General features: G+C 35.8%; 1 protein-coding gene across 1 annotated transcript in view; it reads left to right on the forward strand.

Annotated features, from left to right (window-relative positions):
* SEMA3A (semaphorin 3A) overlaps nucleotides 1-24,734 on the forward strand; it is a 170,986-nt gene that overhangs the window by 135,437 nt on the left and 10,815 nt on the right. Inside the window, 7 exon segments of the mRNA XM_032180723.1 lie at nucleotides 1,114-1,228; nucleotides 1,327-1,396; nucleotides 2,509-2,653; nucleotides 10,985-11,204; nucleotides 16,168-16,259; nucleotides 19,021-19,062; nucleotides 23,705-23,862. Coding sequence (XP_032036614.1) covers nucleotides 1,114-1,228; nucleotides 1,327-1,396; nucleotides 2,509-2,653; nucleotides 10,985-11,204; nucleotides 16,168-16,259; nucleotides 19,021-19,062; nucleotides 23,705-23,862 — 842 coding nt within the window.

Here is a 24,734-nt window from a genome sequence, read left to right on the forward strand (position 1 = left end):
AGTTATTGGATACAGGCAAAGATATAATATTTATTTCCTTTCCATTTGGGGAAGCTTAACTATGACTTTATGTTTAAAAAATCTTAGGCATCTTCTGATGCTTAGAATGTTTCTGCAGAAGAAACCTTTTACAGGAAATGTGATACTTCCAGGTAGGCCAAAAACATTTGAAAAATTTATTTTTAAAGAATGTTAATACTTTTCCATTTCCACATTAGTGAAAATCCTTAAAACAGAGGCAAAGGAAGATTCAACAAAATAACTGTTTAATTTAGCTGTAGAAATGGGCAACTATCCAGAAGACTGTTAATGATTGCAGATTGAATCATCCACCCACACTGATAAATGTCCAAATATTTTCTGACAGACTTAAAAAAACCCTACAAATTAAATTATATTCATAAATGTTGTAACTTTGGCATGTAGGATGTTTACATTAAAATTCTATGTTAATCCATACACGTAATAGTGATATGGTTTAGTGGAGGACTTGTTAGTGTTAGGTCAGAGGTTGGACTCGATGATCTTGAGGTCTCTTCCAACCTAGACAATTCTGTGATTCTTTGATAATTTTAGTTTATCCCTCAAATCCAGAAATGGCTGCTTGAAAACCAGTTACTTTGTAAGTATGAGTTCCTTGGTGTAACTCTACTCAGACATTATGCATCAATGCAACTGTGTTGGCATTTCCATCTACTTTGTTCACATGCAATTAGTATATCCACTTTGTTGCTACACAGCTAAAAATAATGAACCCTGTAGGCCTTAGCAAGCCATGTCAGCCTGGGAGCTCTGGGGTAAAATATTCTGCTTGTCTGTCTTTTTTTCAGCTTTATATATATAATATATATAGGGAGTTTATTGTTATTATTATTCTCTAAATGTTGTGAACTATAAAGTGATACTGTGAACTATGTGGTGATCCTGTGTAAAATAAAATTAATTCAGAATTGATGTCTGGCATCATAATTATGTTTTTATATGTAGAAGTTGAATTATTTTTTCTGTTTTCTATAAGTAACACCCTGTGATTATTTAACATATTTTCTCTGCACTCTGTTGATCCTTCAAAGACTGTTACTAGGTATTAATGCAAAATACTTCTATTATTAGAATGACTTTGGTGGACACAGGAGTCTTGTTAACAAATGGACGACTTTCCTCAAAGCACGTCTGATTTGTTCTGTGCCAGGACCCAATGGCATTGACACACACTTTGATGAACTACGTAAGTGACAGAGTGGCTTTGAATATAACAGCATTTTCTGGTATTATCCATACAGAATGTTACTTATTTTCTTCTTCTGTCTCTTGTTATTGTTACAGAGGATGTGTTCCTAATGAACTCAAAAGACCCTAAAAATCCAATAGTCTATGGAGTGTTTACAACTTCCAGGTACAGAATGTATCATTTTACTTACATGGAAGCTTGGGTGGTTGCTTGTTTTAAAGAGGTCTCTTAGTTAAAAATGTTTTTAAGAAACACAAATTTTTCTTAACCTTTGAACTGAGAAGTCAGCAGCAGAAAGAAGTAATTAATTAGGTTTCTTTTCTTTCGGGCAATGTATATCATCACTCTGAAGCAAGTAATCACAAAGATTATTGGTTTCTCATGTTGTTCTTGCTGTTGAATTGCATTTTAATAGTGGAGATAAGAATTTGTAGTCCTTTCTACACAGACCTGGAAAAGTAACATAAGCACCAGTATTGTTTGTTTTTGGGAAGGGTAACAGAAAATCCACAATATTAGAACTTTGCTACTCAATGAAGTATTACTTAAAAAGGTTGCTGAAATCTGAAAGTTTTAAAAATCTTTCAAAAGTTCTGTTATTGAATCACATGTAACTGTGACTTGAATGTTTTGGTTTTATGGTGTTTTCATCAGAAACAAAATTATACTTGTAGCTTTGGCCTGAGGAAGGTTTGCAATACTAGGTACACAGAGCATTGCCACATTTATCTATAAAGGATGAAAGATTCCGTCTGTAGACAGACAAAATGTTGCTAGTGATAACCAGGCATAGAAAAGGAAGAATTATAAGTGCTTGCTGTTGTCTCCTGTTAAGAAATTTCAAGGTAAGAAGCAACACGGAAGTTTGCATGTGTGCTACCCAAACTGTTGTCTGTAGGTCAACAAAATTACAAAAGAGACTGCTAAAAAGTAAATTAAAATAGAAAAATGTAAAGAGTAGGAAAGAACTCAACAATCTTCAACAAGCCCTGGTGAAGTTTACTCAGACCAGTGCTTTGGACTTGTGGGGACAATATGTTTTTAATAGTGGAATAGTAGCCGTTTGCTTAGCACAATGTCTGAGAGATCATATCAGTTATACTGAACTTTCACAAGAGGTGAGTTAGGATTGTTCCGAGAACATGTCAGAGTTTTGATAATCAACACATGTAATAAATTAGAAAGCAACAAGCTGTTATTCCCATAGCTCACCCACCTGATTAAACCGACTGATAATTTAAAGAACCTGATTTGACTTCTTCTCCCCTTATTTTCAGTAATATCTTCAAGGGGTCAGCAGTATGTATGTACAGCATGACAGATGTGAGGAGGGTATTTCTTGGTCCCTATGCACACCGAGATGGCCCAAACTATCAGTGGGTTCCCTACCAAGGGCGAGTGCCATACCCACGGCCAGGAACTGTAAGTACCCTAAGAAATCTAGTAATCTAAAAGAGAAAACCATGGAAAATATTTTCGCACATTATATGGTCCTTGAGCTGAGATCCAAAACAAAAACTGAAAAAGATGACCCAGACTGAGTGTCAGAAGGGAAAGTTTCTCCAGGTCCAAAATTTACTGATTTTCTTGTAAAATATGAAGTCAGTATATCTGTGATCTAATTTAATTTGGACTTTTATTTTGGCATTCTTGTCAACATAACAATGCTTTGCTGCAGGATGCAATGCTATGGCTGCAGGAATTTGCTGAAAGTCAAATGTGTAATAAATTACTCTGCATTATTGTCTCCTTGGAATTTGCATTTGTTCCAAATACTGGCAGAACCATTCTTGGTGAGAATGAACAGAAGACAGAGCATCTGCCTGACTGTTAAGAAACACTGAATTGTTTGCAACATTCAGTCTAGTACAGTAAGACATATTTCTGCAATGAATGTTAGAGTAACAATAACTGATTTCTTCTGTCATTTCTTTTTAATCTGTGCCTCTACCTGTTTCCGTTTCTAGTTTAAAATATTGGTGTATATGAGACACACATATCTACAACTGCAAACTGATATCATCACATTCTAGAAGTATTTAACTGCCTCAAAGTTGCCACTAGTCTAAGAAGATAGGGAATTTATGAGAAAAGCATTTATTGTATACATCAGGATAGCTCCTTAGCTGGTGTAAATCAGCTTGATCCATTTATATCCTGGAATATCATTACTGAATATAAAGCATCCATACACATGCAAACATAAATAGAAACATAAATAATGTATCTGTTTGTAATATTTCTTAAAAGCGTTCTTAAATATAAGGCAGGAAACAAACCAGGAATAGTTTTGATCCTTTCTCTTTTTTAAACCATCTGATTTTCTGTTATGTTTTAAAAATGTTATTTCAAATCTGTTTTTTTTAACTGATTTCCAGCAGGTAGACAGTCTATATGCTTAGCCTAACAAAAGTGACCTCCTATGTAAAAGAAAACAGTGGTACCCTGACAGCCATAAGCCATATTTCCCAGCTTCTACTTCCTCTGCTAAAGGAATTCCTAATTCTTTCCAGAGTTAAAAGACAGAACAAGGGAGGTTTTATTTCTTTCTTGATGCTAAACTTTTTTTTTTTTTTTTTTTTTAAATTACAGTGATTAAAGCTGATATGTCATCATGATTTTTTGCTTTTTTTTTTTTTTTGTCAAAGTAGGTAAATATAGATAAGTGATATATATTTTTCTGACTGCCTTTTCAGAATGCATTGTACACTTACAATTTCACTGTAATATATATATACTAAGATTCACCAAGAGCATGCAAAGACATCGGGATTTCCTTGTAAATTACTTTCTTATATAAGGATGAATGTGTTCCCAAATTCTACATAACCCTTCAGTTGCGTCATGTAGTGCAAGAAGCTATGCCAGTGAAAATTAAGTTAATAAGAGTGGCTGAGACCATCAGTTTCTCCACTGCCAATGACTCTAATCATTGTGTCTACCACTTTGAAAAAATTTTTATTCTTGTATTCACAAAACTCATTCTCTTGTATTAGTATGATAAAAGTGAATTTAAAAATGAGAGACATCTCTGACCACAACGGAGATTTTATTTTTCTAAAGTGATAAAATTGAATTTACTTTCAATGATGTGTTGAGAATAGAGAAGAATAATTTTTTTGAAGTTCCTTTAGATGTCAGACTTGTAGCTGCCTTTTCCCTAAAGGGAAAGAGAAGGAGAAAAACAAAAACAAAAACAAAACACACTGAACTTACAGTGATTCAGTTCCAGCTCTCACTGAACAGTGCTGAATTATCTGAGGAATTTCATAGGTGAGGTGCCAATGAACTTCCCAAGCATCTGGTGACTTGCCCAGTCGGAGTAAAGAAAAGGAAAATTAAAGGTTCTTTTGAAAAGCTGGAAAACTGTGTAAACAATTCTACATCAGCTTTATATTTAACAAATAAGTTGCCAGGATTTTTCCTTTAAACTCTACAGAATTTTATTTATTTACTTAACCTTTTAGCATTATTTGGAAGAGAAGGGAGGATTTTTATATATACCAAATTTGAATCATGAATTCATACTGATTTTATATGAATTCAGATACAAAGCCTTAGTCTTGATTTTGTCTCCTTTATGCTGCCAAGACTCTACTTTCAGCTGTGTCCAAAGGCCTTTTTTTTCCTACCAAAATGTAGTTTTTGTTTTAGTCTGTTGGATTCCCTGGTAGTCCAGTTAAGGTATAGCCTAGTCAACTTTTATTGACTTATCAAAATTCTTAGCATAGCATATTGAAAATCAACAACTGGATGAAGATACTAAACAGAAGAGTTCAGTTGACTTCAAGATCAAGATCATCTCTGCAACCTTTATGAGGATATTTTTTATTCATGTATAACTTTTGGAATGTGAAAATTATTTCTTTGATACAAGTGGAATCAGGATACGGTTGGCTTTCTGGGCTGCAAGCACATATTACCAGCTCATGTCGAGCTTCTCATCAACCAACACCCCTAGGTCCTTCTCCTCAGGGCCTTCCTTGTACTTCTCTTCTTCCTAATCCTTTCTCTTCCCAGCCTTTATTTGTGTTTAGGATTGTGTTGTCCCAGATATACGTCCTTGCATTTGGCCTTGTTGCAATTCATGAATTTCATATAGGCCCACGTCTCAAGCCTGTACAGGTCTCTCATGGATGGCATCCTTTCCCTCCTGCGTGGCAATCCCACCACACAGCTTGATTGCTTGATTGGCAAACTTCCTGAGGGTGCACTCGATCCCACTGTCCATGCCACCTGACAGTGCCAGTCCCAATACTGCCTCTGAAGAACACCACTTGTTACTGATCTCCACTTGGACACTGAGCCATTGACCACAGCTCTTTGAGTGAGACCATGCAGCCATTTCTTGTGGTCCATTTATCAAATCCATAGATGAGGCAAAGAAGGCATTAAGCACCTCAGCCTTTTCCTTATCTTTTGTAACTAAGTTTTCCCCCTGCATCCATTAAAGGACGGAGATTCTCCTTAGTCCTCCACTTTGTGTTGATGTATTTGTAAAAATATTTTTTTTGTCTTTAATGGCAGTAGCCAGATTGAGCTTCAGATGAGCTTTGGCCTTTCTAATTTTGTCCCTGCACAGTCTTGCAACATCCTTATAGTCCTCCTGAGTGGCCCACCCTCTTTTCCAAATATTATAAACCCTCTATTTTCTCCTAAACTAAAGACATAATTCTCTGTTCAGCCAGGCCGGTCTTCTTCCACACCGGCTTGTCTTTGGGCACGTGGGGACAGACCGCTCCTGCACCATTAAGATTTCCTTCTTGAAGAGTGCCCAGCCTTCCTGGACTCCGCTGCCCTTCAGAACTGCCTCCTAAGGGATTCTGCGAACCAGTGTCCTGAACAGCTCAAAGTCAGCCCTCCGGAAGTCCAATACAGTGGTTTTACTGGTCCCCTTCCTGGCTTTGCTAAGAATAGGGAACTCTACCATTTCATGCTCACTCTGCCCAAGACAGTTTCCAACCACCACATCTCCCACCAGTCCTTCTCTGTTTGTGAAGAGAAGGTCTAACAGGGCACCTCCCCTGGTAGGTTCACTAACCAGCTGCGTCAGGAAGCTATCTTCCACGCTCTCCAGAAACCTCTTAGACTGCTTTCTCAGGGCTGTGTTGTGCTTCCAGGATATGTCTGGAAAGTTGAAGTCCCCCATGAGAACAACCACTGACGATTTTGCAACTTCTGTCAGCTGCCTGTAGAACTCCTCATCTGTCTCCTCATCCTGGTTCGGTGGTCTATAACAGATGCTTGCCTTGTTGGCCTTCCCACCGATCCTAACCCATAGGGACTCAACCTTATCATTCCCAGCCTCAAGTTCCACAACATCAAAACATTCTCTAATATAGAGAGCCACATCACCACCCCTTCTGTGCTGCCTGTCCCTTCTGAAGAGTCAATAGCCAGAGATTGCAGCACTCCAGTCATGAGAGCAGTCCCACCATGTTTCCGTGATGGCAACCAAGTCATAGCCTGCCTGCTGCAAGATGGCTTCCAGCTCCTCCTGCTTGTTACCCATGCTGCTTGCATTAGTGTAGATGCACTTCAGTTGGGCCATTGCCTTCTCTTCCAGCCTTGCCATTGTTATTCCTGACACAGTTCTAACCAGCCTTGTTTCAGCCCCATCCCCCTTCTTACCTAGTTTAAAGCCCTCTCAATGAGCCTTGCCAGCTCCTGGGCTAGGATCTGTTTTCCCCTTAGAGACCCATCTGCGGCCATCAGGCTGGGTGCCGAGTAAAGCGCCTCATTATCAAAAAAAAAAAAAATAAAATCTGTGTTGGCACCAGCCTCTGAGCCATGTGTTTATCAGGTGGGCTTTCCATGTCCTCTCTGTACCCCTCCCTGCCACCGTAGGGATAGACGAAAATACTACCTGTACTGCCGCTCCATCCACTAACCGTCCTAGTCCCCTAAAGTCCCATTTGATAGTCTTCAGGCTTCTCTCTTCAATGTCATCACTGCCAGCCTGGACTATCAAAAGAGGATAACAGTCAGAGGGGAGAACCAGGTTGGGAAGCTTTCTGGCAATGTCCCTCACCCTGGCCTCAGGGAGGCAGCAGACTTCCCTATGGGTAGGGTCATGCCGACAAATAGGGCCCTCTGTTCCCCTAAGAATGGAAGTCGCCTACAACAATCACCCTTCTTTCTTTCTTGGTGGAGGCAGTCCTGAGTTGACTTCCTCGCCCTAGGCATCCTCCTGGGTAGACTTTCTACCTCATCCACTCCTACCGGTCTCTCAAACTCCGGGACCTCAAATCTGTTGTGTAAGGGCACCTGGGAAGGTGGGGCTGGCAGGGGGGTGCATCACCTGAGATGTCGAGCAGGGACCTGTGTGTATTCCTCCTCAACTCCTAGATCCCCAACAGCGACAGGGGAGGGAGTCCACCCCCAATTGGGGTGTCTCACCCCGGTACCTCTCCTTCAGGCCCTGCAGGGAGTTGCTTCACAAGTCTATCTGCTGCTCATACTCCCTGATATCCCTCAACCTCTCAACCTCTTCCCTGAGTTCTGCCACCAGGCCGACCAGGTCATCCACCTGCTTGCACCTCACACACACAGTCTCTCTGCCTCCCGAAGATGGCAGCAAAAGGCTCAGACACTCCCTGCACCCAGAGACCTGAATTGCTGCATTTTTGGGTGGGCAGTCAGTCTGGGTGTGTACAGACTTCCTAGAGAGAGCACTGTGCCTGGTGGAGACCATTGCAGCCTAGCTAGCAGTAGACTGCTATTAGAGGAGAGGAGTTGTTCATATGGGCATGGGGGAACTCTCTGCCCTTTCTGCTCGCCTTGCCTGCGCAAACTGCCTCACCACTCCTTTTTTGATGCGCCACATCCTGTCGCCGCACTCCCTACGGGCAGCTTTTGAACGGCTGGGGAGGGGGCGCTTCTGGCTCCGCCTACGCCTCGTTTGCCTCCCTCTCGAGGGCTGCAGGGTTCTGGCGGCTCCCTCAAGTGGGCTCGATGCTGGAAAAATTCACCCTGCCTGTCCCGATCCTCCACTCCGCTGCAGAACATGTCTGCCCCAGAGCCAATCGCCTCGGCAAGTGGCAATCTTAACAATATATATTGTAAAATTAAATATTTATATAATATAATTTAATATTATATTACTATTAAATATTAATATAATAAATTAACATATAATTTATTATAAAAATTATTAAATTATATGATTTAATAAATATTAAATTATATTTATTTTATTAAATATTAAATTATATAAAGTTAAATATTGTTAAGTTAAATAAATTAACAGTATATAGTTCTTGTGTGGTGATCATAGAATCACAGAGTGGTTTGGGTTGGAAGGAACAATAATGACCATCTAATTCCAACCTCCCTGTCATGGGTGTCCCACTAGATCAGGTTGCCCAAAGCCTCCTCTAACCTAGCCTTAAACACTTCCAGGGATGGGGCATCCACAGCTTCTCTGGGCAAGCTGTTCCAGTGCCTTTCCACCCTCAGAGTGAAGAAAGTTTTCCTTATATGTAATTTAAATCTACCCTCTTTTGGTTTAAAACCATTCCCCCTTGTCCTATCTCTATACACTCTGGCAAAGAGTCCCTCTCCAGCTCCTCTTTTAAGCCCCCTTTATGTACTGGAAGACCACTATAAGGTCTTTTTATTATAGAATTTTATATAGAATAATTTATATTATCTAGTTAATCATCATCTAATTAATCTCAGTAATTAGAATTGAACTGCAGTTGGAATATGAATCAAAATTTAAAGCAATTGAAGTGTGAAATTAAAAAAAAATCAGGCAATGGTTTGGACAATGATTAGAAATAGTGTATCTGATTTTATCTTAGTAATAGATCAGCACAAGAGAGAAAGAATATATAATAATAGAAAGGCTTTAAAATGTTGACATAACAAAATGGATAACAAACTTGTTTTCTGCTTAGTATGATTCATATATATTAATCGAATATCCTCCCTCTCTTCCATCCTATGTAATGGACAGTGTTGGAATTTGCTTACTAACAAATATGCCAAAAAGTGACAATTTACACTTTACATGTCCACTCTTGAAGGATCATTTTGTTGAGTATAACAACTATTCTTCTTGACAACATTGATTTTTTAATTTCATTTCTGATGAATTATTAATAATCTGGATCAAGGTGATAGCAAAGGCAATTGATTTCTTCTGCTGAGCATCCTGAAATGGCTGGATTCTTGTTTAATAAGATGTTGCCCTCTAGGTTTTTAGTTTAGTTGGAAGATACTCTATATGTGCATATAAAGGCAAATTATCTAGGGCACCTGTTTGTATTTCAGGTTCAAATGCTGCAATTACAATAATTGTCAATTGTCTTTCAGAGTCGTAGATATCTTTAAAAGGTATTTGTGTAAAGATTAGTAATGAGGTACAATCAGTTGTCTTCTTGGTATCTTTGGACTAATTATGGCTCATTTTCTTCATCCTTTCAACAGTGTTAATACATTACTAAATGGTTATTTTAAAGTAACCTTTAAGTGTTCATAAAATACTTAGAAATTTTACAGAAGAGATAGGGAGAAATGGTGGTGATCAGCCACAGTCCTTCAGTCTCCTCGTGGGAAAATAAGGTAGGTGAAAGTAGAGGAATATTTTTGTGGATACCAGAGCAATGGTTTTACCTCTTTTTCCTTTCTCAGCCTTTATATTTTTCTTACATTGGAAGAATGATGGCAAAACCCTCCTGCTTTTCACAGATTACAGAGACAAAAGTGGTTGGCCCACTCATAGCTGTATAAGGTGGCAAAGGGATTATTTATTTTAAAGAGGAATTTATTTTAAACTTACTGTTTTATTTAAGTTGGGATAAATTGTGTCTATTCTCTCCATTTACGTTAAAGGGACCCTAATGTGTAGCTCATTTATTTAATTTATTAATTAATTTATTTAATGTGTAGCTCATTGATACTGCATGTGTCACATTTAGTCAGATTAGTCAAACCCTTTGCTAACTGCACACATTAGAATATCTGTAGAGATAATTTAATGTAAGAGGATCCATGTTATCAGGACTAAATTGATGACTCAAACTCATTAAGACAATCATGAATATAAAGTCAGTAGAACAGGTTATTGTCCTGGCACTTCAGAGCTTGATTACTAGTAGAGAAACTGATTTCTAGGAGCTGCCCAGGATGGTTGTTGAGTTTCCTTCTCTGGATGCCTATCTAGTTGCCTACCAGCTCTAGGGAACCTGCTTTGGCAGAGAGGTTGACCCAACAATCTCTTGATCCCTTCTAACCCCTACAATTCTGTGATTCTGCAATTCTGTGATAACCAGTCAACTTCAGCAGAGAATGCTTTGAAACTAAGTTGAAGGCATAACTGATTAATTATCTGCAGTACAGATAAGGAAATTCTGAAATTGATTGTTTTATACTGAACAATTTTATAAAATTCAGAGTTTGTTCTTTCTGTCAATTAAAGAATAACACTAATCAGTAAATGAATGAAAATCCATTTGCACTGCATGGTAGAAACGAAAATGATTTATGAAAATCATTTACATCCTGTTAACTATATTGTTTTAAATCCAAAATGAAACAAAAAATAAAAATAGAGACCTTTAGTGGCAGAATCAACTTTTGCTGTCTGTCATGAAACAATTAGATTTCTTGTCACACTTAATTATAAACTGAAGATATGATGATTGTGATGAAATAGATTGGTAGTATCTTTCTACTCTTCAGTATTAAAATGCAAAATACTTATTTTTTTTTCCTTTTTTTTTTTTTTTTTCTTTTTTCTTTTCCCAGTGTCCCAGTAAAACATTTGGAGGCTTTGATTCCACCAAGGACCTTCCTGATGAAGTTATAACATTTGCAAGAAGTCATCCAGCCATGTACAACCCAGTATTCCCTATCAACAATCGTCCAATCATGATCAAAACAGATGTAGATTACCAGTTCACACAGATAGTAGTAGATCGAGTAGACGCAGAAGATGGCCAATATGATGTGATGTTCATTGGCACAGGTGAGTGCCAATCTTGAATCTACACTATGTGTTCTTTCAGACATTACAAAGGCATAGATCAGATAAAATTTCATACTCTGAAAGATAAAACACTGAGTTATGTTCCAGTGATTACCCATGAAAATCTGGGGCAAGATTCAAAACTGTGTGTGGGGATCCTTTTGTTTTATACGTTTGCTGTTACAGGTTAAGGCCGTGGCCTGCATAGCTTAATTCTTTAGGACCTTTGCCAGCTGGAGTAAGATCAAACTCTTTTCAACTACGGTTATTAGGGAATTTTATTAAAAATATCTTACCTTATTAATTATAATTTAGTATTAAAATGGAGTTTTTGAGGTACCCATTTTGAAGCACATCATAAGAAATATTAACATGAATGAAGCAAGTTTCCAGGTGCGGGAAATGTCTTGTGTGCCTTTCAAGTATTTCAAATATTGCTTTAAGATGTCCAGTTCTTTAGCCAGAAGAGTAGATAATTTTACCTAAGATTCAGATAACTGGCACATAAGACATGTTTTAAGAAGATTCAGATAGAAACATGGCACTTTTCAGAAGTGCTGCAGAATGAAGCAGACTAGGCATTGCATCCAAAGTGGAAATACGCACTTGGGAAAGAGAATTTTCCCAGAAAAGTAATAACAAGAAATAGCAATGACCAGAAATTAGCTGATATGCATTTACCTTAGTTCAGTGGCTTCAGAAGGCCTATGATGATTAGTAGTTGGTGCATCTGATTCTTCGTCTTTGAAGTTTTCGTATTAGTTTGCTGTTGTTTCAGTTATGTTCAACAAAAGCATTTTAAACTTTTGTTAATAATTAGCCATTGACATCATGAATTCAAACCAAAACAACCCCACATCAACCACTTCTTTTCAGCTTTGGACTGAAAAAAAAAATGTCTGGCTCTGTTTTATGACAGTCCAATTTCTGACTTGCCTACAGTTCTGGTTCTCTAGACCTGGGGTCAGATTTCCAGAGCAATAAATTTCAAGGTCTCTTTCATGTTGATGTCTGAAATATATTATGAGGAAAACTGAGAGCTGATGAAACTTTGTGTACAAAACACACTGCATGTGTAGCAATTCAGAACATTTACTTCAGGAAGTGTAGCTTTGCAGAAAAAAAGTCCAGTGCTTTAAAGCTGTGAACTGAGTTATTAGATATCAGTGTTACAATATTTTCTTGCATAAAACACTGAAAAGTAGTTTCATATGATTTTACGCAACACATATATTTTCCATCACGCACTAAATGGTTTAATGCAATCTACAACTGGCAGTTTTGTGCCTTTCAACAAGTCTTCTATGACCTGATTCAGCCCACAAAAATATTAATGACAGTACTCCCCTTGGCTTTGGCAGAAGGAAACAATCCATTCAACATCTAGGGTAGGATGTAGAACAAACATAAGGAGCTGATTTATGTCTACCTCTGGAGGTGGTAGTTATCTCACCAAGGTTTGGCATTCAGTCTAAAAAAGATGCCTTGATTTCTGCAAGTGAGAAAGATAAGTATTTCCAGAAAGAGGTTCTTTGTGCTTTCTTCAAGACTTCTATTAGAGTAACACAAACAGTTATGTAGAAGTTCCTGTCTGTTTTCAGGCAGTACAGGAAGACTTGCTTAAACCTGAAACACAACTTTTAGACAGTTATCATTATGTATGGTGGTTTTTATCTAAATCAGTCAGGTGAGGTCTCCCTCTGAAGAAGCCTCAATCTCTAGCTTTTACATTTGATTTGGAAATTCAGACACTCAGTTCTCTAAACCATTAATACTCAGCTGTTTGGTGAGTGTTCTGCATCCCATATAATTTGGGATGCTATTTGTGCCCCAAAACTGCAAGAAAAATATTGAAAGGTTATTGCTTGCACTTGCCAAAAGATGTTTCAGCACCAAAAATACAGTTTTGTGAGTGTTAATGCTTCTGGAAATACTACCATTGTCAATATAAATTGTTCTTTTTCCAGGAGAAGGTTATTCCAGGAGGAGGTCTTATCCCTAATGAGAAAAGAATAGGTGTTAAAACACCTGTGCTTGGAGCTGGTGCTTAAAAGATACTCTACACTGCTCTGAGAAAACTGTCCTTACTGCAGTTTTCAGACTGAGGCATCTTCCATGCAGGGGCACAATAAGAAAGGAAGAACTAAGGCCCTGTCTGGCTTGTTGCCACAAAACTGCACTGAGCTGCATTGAGCTGGCTGGTCAAAGTAAAAGAAAGCAAAAACAGATACACAATCAGCACATACTACATCTTCCCCAAAGAGCAAACTGGGGAGTAGCTTAGGAATCCTAGTCACAGTGCAATTTCCTACTTGATGACCTATGACAAAACCAGAATTAAGCTCTCTGGGACATGACTGGATTTTTCTGTTCAGGTCTGTCCCATCAGATTAGATAAATTTATCTGTATTGCTGTTGCAGCAATCTCCATTATTCCTTCATTCTGCTGAACTTCAGTATGTTGAGGATTTTTTTTTCTTTTCCTTCCATTGAATAACTGATAATAATTGAACACAACATAATTAATAGGCATCCAGTGTGGTCACATTTTCCTTTCCTGTGGGTGAAATCTTCAGTCAAACAGTTTCTTTCCCACTGTGATTGCACCAGAGTGTTTCACAGTGGAAAAAAAAATCATATCAGAATGCTTGAAATTATATCAGGAGAAAAAAAAAAAAAAAAAAAAAAAAAAAAAAACAAAAAAAAAAAACACACAAAAAAAACAGGATTTAAGATACGCACTTAATGCATATCCTGAATGTCTGATGTTTAGGATCATTTGGCACAGTCAAGGTACATCTGTCAGTAAAGCAAATTAATAACAGTAATCTTATCTTACTCGGCAGAGCCTATTGATCCTAAAGGAGAAGCCTGATTCCATTTGTGTGAAATTGTTTGAAACTCTACTCTGTAAAACCTGATGTAGAACTGAGATAAAGCTCCACTTCAGTACCTTTGGCCTGACCAGAGTTTCCATAGTGATTACTTTTGGCCTCAGAGGCCTTCTCTGGCATCAAGTGATAGTAATTGTTGTAAAATTCAGTTAAAACACAGATTTCTTTTTGAAACATTTTGTTGGGAACTCATGTCTACTCAGTGCCCTACTCAAGTTCACAATATCAGTTGTGCTGTTTCTTCAAAAATGCCCCTATATTTCTAGAATATGGAATTTGATGGACTGTGACTGAGGACAGACATAGCCCAACACAGAATACAACCATGATAAATTACTGCACTGTACTGTCATATTTATTAGATCACAGTTCTCTCTTTTACCCATATATTTTCCTCAAAACCACAGTCATCAAATTATCAAGATAATTAAGGAAATGAACTCAACCATTATATTACAAATATAACTAATGCTAAATTATCTGTTGTTCTCCATTAATTGTTGTAGGTTTTACTTCTTGTTTTAAAGTTCATGTTGCATTTGTTCTGTAGTGTTCTCACTGCTTCTTGAATTAAATGTATTCATTTTGTAGTAGTAACCATAATGAAAACCGCTTCCAAAAACAACTTACCTAATATCTTTTCTAGCTTAATTTGTACATGTAGCTACCTAAATAAAGCTAAATATATATTAATTTAGAAAGAACTGTTTTCTTTTCTTTTAAAACAAAAACTATGAATTTGTGACTAATGAAAGAAAACAGTGATGCAGATATTATGTAGGAAAAAAAAATATATTTTCTAAACTTCTAAAAAGATAAAATTTCATATAAAGAAGTTGAAATACCAGAATTTTCTCACAAGATCATTTGCTTTTAAGATGCTTAAGTTAAAAAAATAACATTTTCACACTATGAAATGTGTTTCAGTTTTACCTGTATTTTTCAGTTTTGAAGTGAGTTGTCATCTTTTTCATTAGAAGTTTCAACATATATATATATATTAAAATTATGTTTTGACTTTGTGTTTTTATAACTTAATGCTTGTTTTAAGAATGCTGATCTTTATAGTTCTGTTATTTTGAGAATATTATCCATTTTAATATACCTTGTATCTTCATAAACTATTAATAAATGTCCTTAGGGATGTCATTGTTATTCCTATATTTACATGGTACTACATTTGATTGGTTAAAAAGAAAAGTCACATCCAGAGTTATTGCCATTTCAGAGTCTGCAGTGATTAAATCATTTTTTTCCCCCTGATTTCTGGGAATTTCAAGTCTTGGTATTGTGCAGTTTAAAGCCACTTGCAACCCCCCTCCCCTCCCAGGAATATAAATGGATATAGTGCTAAAATACTGGCACACACCTATTGCTAAAACAGAAGATACAAGTTGATTGCTTTTTACCCCTCACCTAAAATACACAGAGTAATATAGACGCCTTAAGGGGCTTATATATCTTAGGTACTTTGTTTGACACAGGGAAGATCATATGTACTTAAGAGATCTAACAGCTTCATCTATCTAGCAACATTTGTCCAGATGTTTTTATATCCATACTGAGCCTTCTGACAACATCTTCACTTGCATTTTAAGAATGACAAACATCATACTTCAAAATGGACAATAAAACATGGCTGAGTAAAGTTACTGCATTTCCTTCCTCAATTAAGTGACTGAAACATCTGTCATTTTATACTGTCATTTAAATAGTATTTCAGTCCTGCTCATTCTTTAACAGTTAAAGTAGTATTTCTCTTCTTGTTAATTTTGTTGAATCTTGATATTAAAAAAAAAAAAAAAAAACTACGGAAATTCTTTCTTTCTTTCTTTCTTTTGTTCTTTCTTTCTTTCTTTCTTTCTTTCTTTCTTTCTTTCTTTCTTTCTTTCTTAATAGCAGTATAGTATGTGATACAAAAGTGCAGTGATATGTGGCTTGACAATCTTTATATGTGAAATAATTACATATAAGAGCCTATGATTACTCTGATACATACAGAAGTAGGCTTCATAAACACCTGAAAACTTTTTTTTCTTTTTCTTTTTTTTTTTTTTTTCTTTTTCAAGATATTGGAACAGTTCTTAAAGTGGTTTCAATTCCTAAGGAGACTTGGCACGAATTAGAGGAAGTCTTGCTGGAAGAAATGACAGTCTTTCGGGTAAGTGCAGCTAAATTTCAAGTGTCAAGTTGTAGATTTCTCTGTGGACAGCTGCAAACTGAACTTCTTGCAATCTAGCCAAGGGATAGCCTGGCATACCCCTCTAATTAGCTTGCCATTTGCAAACCCAGACACTAGTCAAAATAAACCTTGGAACTTTCAGTGTTAGCTGGAGGTTAACGATATACAAAAAAAGTTATTCTAGCCTCTTGTTTTGTGGTTTAAAATGTAAATGAGTATCTATGAATCTGAGAGACATTACATGCAGTACTTAGATAAGTATATGTGCAAGTTTGTCAATAATGCCTGTCTCTTTTGTCTCTTTTCTCCCACAATACAAGAATTGTGTAGAAGTCTAAACTCTTATTTAATAGTTAAACGCTATTTAGATTATCGCATAACATAACTTTTATGAAAAACACTGAGCTGCGCAGTTTTCTTATTCTTAATAATCTCAGAAACAAAGAAAGTGTTCATGTTTTCAAAAGTGACTTGAGACCCTTGTTTTCAGTGTTTGACACAAGACACCGTGAACATTCCCTAATTGTTAACACTTTTCATGAAAACGAATCTCTTCTAGTTTTTCTGTCTGGGCCACCTAAAAAAATACAGCATCCTTATAGGCACTCCCACTAGTGGAAGCCAAGTAAACCTTTCAAACACTTTCCAGACAGATCCCAGGGCCGTCTCTATTTTGTACACAACAACAAATCACTTACTTTTTGTCTGTGCTGTTTTACGGCACTATTTAACATTCCACAGACTTCTGAGGGGCTGTTACGTGTACAGGAGCACTGAGTTCATGTGATGGCATGAAGATGATGTGTACATGGTGGGCAAGCCCTTAAAGCCCTTATCACATGGTGTCCCTGCAGGTGTTCTGCCAAGGGCAGAACAGAGACCACTATTTTGAGCCCTGAAAAATGGATATCTTTGTTTTTAAGGTCCACTTTTTTTTTTTTTTTCTTGCCCCCCTTTTACTTTTCTTTCAGCTGAAAATAAAGTAAAAACTATGAGAAGAAAATGAAGCAAATAATTTGTGGTTCCCAGCTGTCTGTCTTTCTTATACATGTAAAAGTCATTACATTAATGCAGGGTAATTTGGCAATTGTTGATAATGTACAAGTCTCTTCCCCAAATCAAGTAGAAAGTGCCAAGCTAAAGGAGATCAAATAAATATAAAAGTGAAGGAAAGGAAATAAATGGAATTAAAGTTTTCTTTCAAAAAGACTTTACAGAAGTGCTATGGAAAATGGCAAATTCAAATTTAGTATTTTATTTTACTTATGTATTTATTCGTTGCACAAAGAGATTTTGGTGTTCTGATTTACTTGAAAGCTCATTTATCTCCTTTGGCATACATTTAAGACTTAAAGAGGGCATTAACATACTGCAGTGTAATAAGCAGAATTTGTCTGCATAGGATCAAATATCTTTCAATGTATTTTGAAATACATTTTCAATAGATTTTAAGTATACCTTAAGTGCATCAAAAAGAATGGATTTTGTTGCTTAAACAGCAATGTCCTGAGTACAATGCTTTTCATTTATAATTCCACCAAACTGAACGACTTCCATATCTTTTACATTGATAACATGTCTCTTTTAACCCCATTTGTGCAATATTTCTCTGAACAGCTGAGCAAACAAACCAATGAGTTCAATTTTCATTCAAATGTTACACTTAATTGATGCTTTTTAATATAAGGTATATTAACCCATTTAGTAATGCAGGTCCACATGCTTAACATCCACTGAACCATACCAAATTCTCTCAGGATAAGCAAGTTGAAAGCTACATAAGTGTGAAAGCTTAATAAGTACTTTATTATTTTACATAACCAAAACCATGATGCATGAGATCATTAGTAAATTTTCAGATGGAATGAAGTGCATACAGAACTGACTTGCAGACTTCATAACAAATCGATGCCATTTTTACTCTCTGGAGAAAATCCATTCAAGCAGCTGGGCCTAAAACATATAAATAATATATCTTTAATAGATCTAAATATACTTACTCTGCTAAATATTTGCTACAGTCTGTTATATAAGAAAGTAGATAGTAGTCTGATACAGATAAATGTAATTAAGAGTAGATACAGCCAAGAGAGGAATAACTCTCCTAGTGACCCACTTGGTTGATTAAATAATGGATATGCCAGCATGGGAAACAAACAAACAATAAACAAAACTTCTTGTATGTTTTCATTCTGAATTCTGTAAATATGAAGAACTTTATTTTTTTGTTTCATGTGAATAGTGCAGCACAGTCAACAAGATTATTCTTGTGATTATAGTTTGTTCTTACAAGAAAAGATTTTGCAGATTTTTTTTTCACATTTATATGGTTAAAAAGTATTATTTATTTCAGTATTATAATCTTAAATATGTAGTATATATATTTTGTTTTAGACATTATTATTTTTATATTTTCTAGGAGGTTATTTAAATGCAGCTTTAATATTAAAAGATTAATTTAATTTCAAAATGTGAAACTAGTAACAAAGTAATCACTTTGAAATGGTAACAATGATTTAAAACAATATGTCTACAATAAACATAACATGAGAGATACGTACACGCATTCTAATTCACTTATAACTTGAAAATATTCCACTGCAAAAGACAGCAAGAAGGACCATTACTAAAGAATGTGTAGTTTAATTTCAGGTTTTCTAACTTAGTCAAATAGTGTTCTACCAGAACTTCTGTATTTATAGAGCTCATTTTATATTTTAACTCTTTCCCCCCTCCCCAGGAACCCACTGTTATTTCAGCAATGAAGATTTCCACAAAACAGGTACTATATGCACAAACTTTAAATCACTTTTAAATATTTATTGGCCTCTGTCTTTTAGAGACAGTAACTTGGCAGTCAGTAGGGATATATTAATTACAGCAGCAGCACCCCATGCCTTTACATAAACATCAGTAGTTTCTCAGGAAAATGTGACATGCAAAGGTGAAAGGAAAATCCTAGTTTGTGGTACTTACTGGTAAGGTGGAAACTAAACACAAACTAACCAGCTGGAGGATCTCAAGAAAAAATTCCACATATTAAATCTCATGACAGAGAAACTGTTCTAAAGGAGTGACCAAACTTGTTCCCTTGCTTTAATGGAACCAGTTCTACTCTGTAGCGTTGGTAGCAAATTCTACCAAAGCCAATGTTATAAATGGAAATTCAATTCACATGACAGAGATCCCTGGCTCTAGTTAGGCATGGAAGTAATGTTGGAAGAAAGTATCACCAGAAGAGATTATTACCAGAACCACTTCTGATCCCAGCAGAAAAGAGGTAGTGGAATACGAAGAAGCCCTAGGATGAACAAAGTGCAGAATGGTCTCTGTGAAGAGACACAAAATAAATAAAGACTTTTCAGTCTCTAAAATGGTGTAGTTTACAAACAGGCAGGGACGTGATGCTAAGGACAATACAGCATGGTAAAATCATGAATTGCATGGTGTTCCTTTCCCTCAGAGGCTAATCAGACAGCTATGTAAAATATGCAAAAGAAGATACCTTTTGACACAACACACTCTCTGGAAATGACCATGGCACACAGTTTTACAAATCCTATGGTGGATGCAAAAAGGAATTAGAACCACTGATGGGAGAATGTACCAAGGAGCAGTAAGGATAACAATGTTGTTTCTGCATCAGAAAGCCCTTAAGATACTGATCATTGCAGACTGTGGGAGTCTACTGGGGCTACTTAGTCTACTTAAACTAGATATGCATTGCTTCAGTTCAAAATAAATAAGTATGTAAATTAAATGTTGTGCAAATACCAGTTACTTGTTCACACTCATTAATTTTTCCATGAATGTCATTCTCAGTAAAAAGGAGATTTGGTATTACTTGCAGGTTTATGTGCACTGAAAGATGTATGTATTCTAAATAAGATTTAGTTAATTTAATTCTCTATTCACTATTAAACAGAAGTTGAATTCACTGTATATAGGAAAGTTGTCTGAAAGCATTCGTGTATTTGACAGAAAACATTTTGTTTGGGGCCACTTTTCTGACATAGTTTATCACCTAAAACAACAAAAATGGCAGGACACACACACACACAAAAAAAGTGCCATTGCATACTGAGATATTTAAAAACAAACCTGTCAAGTTGTATATGTGTTCACTTCATACCAAAATGTTCTGCTTTGGATTATTTTTATAAGTACATTCCCTTAAAGCAGCCAATCATATTTGATAATGAGACATATATTTTAGTACAATCTCTTCTTCAAAGTGTCTTTAGTTATTCAGGAGAGATTATGATTTTCTCCGGGTCTTTTGAAAACAAATGTACACTACTAAAATTGTCTAAAGCTAAAAAAGAACATAAAACACAAGTTAATCAGGCACAGTTAAGCTCATGAAAAATCAACCAGCCTCAGGATAAAATGACAGAATTATGATACAGTATGACAAGCTTTTGGCAATGTGTCTCTGTATCAAATAAGTATTTGGCAACATGTTTCCATTTTATATTTAGGTTTTCAAAATACTGTAGTTTTACAGTTCAAACACTTACTCGTGTTCTGATAATCACAGTGTTTTTCATATAAACAGCACTATAACTTCATGCATTGTAGAAAGCAGAAGCATGAAATGCAAACAGTAAAAACAGCAGGTCCTGTTGAATACATTTAAGGACATCACTTTATTTTATTTTCATCACTACAATTCTTTTATCTTAACTATAAAAGCATGGTACATGGTACCTCATTTTTAAAATTCTTCCTAAGTTCTTCTATTTTTTAAATTATTATTATTATTTTTTCTTTTTTAATTGCAAAATTCTCACCTATCTCTTCCTCCAAATGCTAGGGAAAGATTTTGGGAAGCACAATACAGCAGAGAAATCATTGGATTGCTTAAAATGTTAGTCTAGTCTTCCCAGCTTCTCTGGAGTAATGATACTTCTGCAAGGATTTTTAGAAGATTTATTATTATTATTATTATTATTATTATTATTATTATTATTATTATTATTATTATTATTATTATTATTATTATTTCTCTCTAGTTTGATCTGTTAATCAGATGATTCATTAAATTAAAAAGCACGTGGGAGACACTTTTTGCCCAAGAAGTAGTTTGTCTGTGTATGGCAAAAGAAAGTCAGACCATTGATGCAAAACATTCTATTCCTACTTTCTGAATTTCTTACTGCCTGGATTTATATATTATTAGTGTCCAGAATAATGATCACCAGCTGGAGTCTAAAAATATAATGAGAAGAGCAGCAAACAGATCAGCAGCCTTCAGGCTGTGTGGCACCTAAAACACATGCTATAGTTCAGTGACTGAACTTTATGAACTTACTTACAAGGAGTAGAGATTTTAAGTAACCCTATTCTGGCCTCTTTTTTTTTTTTTTTCTTTTTTTTTCTTTTTTTCTTCTGTGTTTCTGGTAATTCTCTAATTCTAAAGACATTTATTAGAAATTAGAGAGGGCTATTTTACAAAATGAAATTGGTTACATGGGTATGTAAGAAACCATTACACCATACTTCTTTATTTTCCCATATGCATTCTCTGGGTTCATTTTTATATTGGCTACACACATTGCTACACACACACATATATACACACACATATATATTAATGCCTCAATTACATAGGACCCAGATCAATACCATCTGGACATTTAAGATACTTAAGTGAAGCTCTAATTTGACCTATGCTGCCTCTATAATCAGTAAAGAGAAAAGGCATCCCCCGAGAAATGATTAGGTCACCTATGATTTGAATTGCTGCTCTTTTTACTGCAGAATGTACCCCTAAGCTGGGAACTTCATTAAGTGACTTAAGTTAAAGAAAATCATCCCTTCATGTCTGTTGCCTGTCATCTGCTGCTCAAGGATACACTAGCTGGGGACTGCTACGTACAATGAAGGCTTTGTGGAGAGATATGAGTGGTCAGAGATTGTTGCCCAGAAGGGCGTGGCTTTACAGCCCAGCTACGGTACTATAATGGATGGAAGCAGCTGCTTAAATAGGGCTTAGTTTTCAATTTATTGGTGAATTTTCTTTTGGATATTTCTCCTTGACATATTTTCCTTGAAAAACTACTGATGTTTACATGAAGGCAAGGGATGTTTCTGTTACAGTTCATATGTCTGTAAAAACTGCCAAACTGCTGTCTCTCAAATAATTTAACACCTTCTTTGAACGCTTTCAGTTTTCTGTCTCCTGGTCTCCAGTGCTCATCATTTACAATAAATAGGTAATCTCAGCCACCTTCCATCCCTGAATTTCCTGGAATTGGTACCTCTGGGACATCCCAATGCAGGAGATAAAGAATTTTGATATTTCTTGAAAACCTATTTTTTCATACCAGATATATTTTCTAAGACAGAAAAAATGAATACAAATATGCATTTTCTTGGTGGGATTTGTTGGAGTGACTCAAAAGAGAAGTGTTAATTGCTCCATCATGGGTGCTGGACAGCTTTTGATAGAAAAGTGTCAGTGTTTTAAAAACAGAAGGATTACACCATGCTATTTTTATATATCCATTTATTTTGTTTTATTCTATGTATCTCAGAATTAAGTGTATTTGCTTACTACACTCATACTTGTTTGCTTTGTGAATTAGTGTTAAGCTGAAATATGTCTGGACTTTCATATGGGTTTAGTAGTTGTTTCCTCATGCCTCTCTTGGGACCAGCCTCCCAAATGGACCACCTGGATTTGATATCAAAGAGCAAACTGAGAGAGACAAGATTTTCTGTTGTGACACGCTACAAATGGTACCTCATTTTGTTTGCATCACTTTTTTCTTTTGCAGCTCCTCTCTACCTTTGAACTCCATCTTTCATTCAACATTGTTTTTTATCCAAATATAAGTATGCCATCTTCCCTCATTAAATATATGTTTTAATGAAAATGTGTGACCTGCAGAAAAGAGTATGAAGAATCAGAATTACTAGACATGCAAAGAAATGCATGCGTGGCAGAACTTCCAAGCTGAAATGTATCAGCATCTGTCTAAAATAGTTTACTTTAGAAGTCCCCCTGCACATACACAAATCTAAGTCTTACATAGGAAATGGAAGTGAAAGCTGCCTATTTGTTTATTTATTTATTTTTAAAAATGAAAACCACAATAATATTCTTCATTGTTTTCTGTCACTGATTGTAGCACTATCCAGCAAGGGGATCTGAATACAAGGAAAGAAAAGAAAAAAATACAATATTATTTTTTCTTCTTAGAGAAGCCACTGAGAGTTTCCTTTAAAAAATCAGTCATTCCTATTTGATTTTTTAACCAGAGGACAATTCTCATTCCTTTAGTGTATAACAGGATCTCCATCCCTTTTTGCATTTGTTGTTTTACTGTAAATATTTTAGGCTTTCCTAGCAAAAAAACTGGTAATTTGCAATTTTATTTATTTATTTGTTTGTTTATTTATTTATATTTTTGTTACAGCAACAGCTCTACATTGGCTCTGCCACTGGAGTTTCACAGCTTCCTTTACACCGCTGTGATGTGTATGGAAAAGCATGTGCTGAGTGTTGCCTCGCGAGAGACCCTTACTGTGCCTGGGATGGTTCATCCTGCTCACGTTACTTCCCCACTGCTAAGAGGTAGGGACAGTTTCAGATATCTGCATGGTTTGCTATTTGTTTTAACTGATGATCTCAATATGACCAGAGGGCTTTGGAGATTTTTCATGGCATGGTTAAGTGGAGTCTTTTCTATTCCAAAGAAAACATAATCGTGGGAGCTACGAGCAATATGAAGTCTTGGCTGATTTAAAGTGAACACTGCTACTTCTTTGGTTGGCTTAAAAACTGTTGTAAAAAAAAGTCAAAATATTCAGAGAATATTGTTTCTGAAATGTATTTGTAACTTTCTATTCAGTAATAAACAGGAAAGAAATTGATTTTCTGTAACATTAGGAGGGGTGTTGATATAAAATAATAACAATAAAAAAAACACTACTCAAACAACTAAATAATCCTACATTTTCATACGTTGTAATTCAAAGAAAATTTGTCTAATTTGTTTTGAACAGTAATGGAGAGTTATTATTTAGTGATATATAACATTATTACTGTTCTAAAGTATAATTTATATGTTGATGTATGTCTAAATGCTCCCAGATCGAAACAACTGTTATTTTATTTTCACTCTGCACTGATGTTGAAGGCTTTGCAATGTAAAGGTTAAGGGAAAACAGACTCTGTAAGTAAAAAACAGCATTTTTATAAGAATTTACAAGTCCTAGCTGCCTATTCTGAAGATTTAAAATCATATTTTCTTTGCCTTCCTTTGTTTCTAGAACTCTTTCTCTTAAAGCATATAGTTACTGAACTGCTGTTAGTTACTGAAGTAGAAATTAGGAATAACTGAATTGATAACCACTTGCAAATAAGAATACACTGGCGTAGTGTTGAGATTCCCATGATAAATTGGATAATCCAAAGATGAAAACATGTTAACATTAAGAAACAAG

This window comes from Aythya fuligula, chromosome 1 (genome assembly GCF_009819795.1).
Source record: "Aythya fuligula isolate bAytFul2 chromosome 1, bAytFul2.pri, whole genome shotgun sequence".
Classification (NCBI taxonomy): Eukaryota; Metazoa; Chordata; class Aves; order Anseriformes; family Anatidae; genus Aythya; species Aythya fuligula.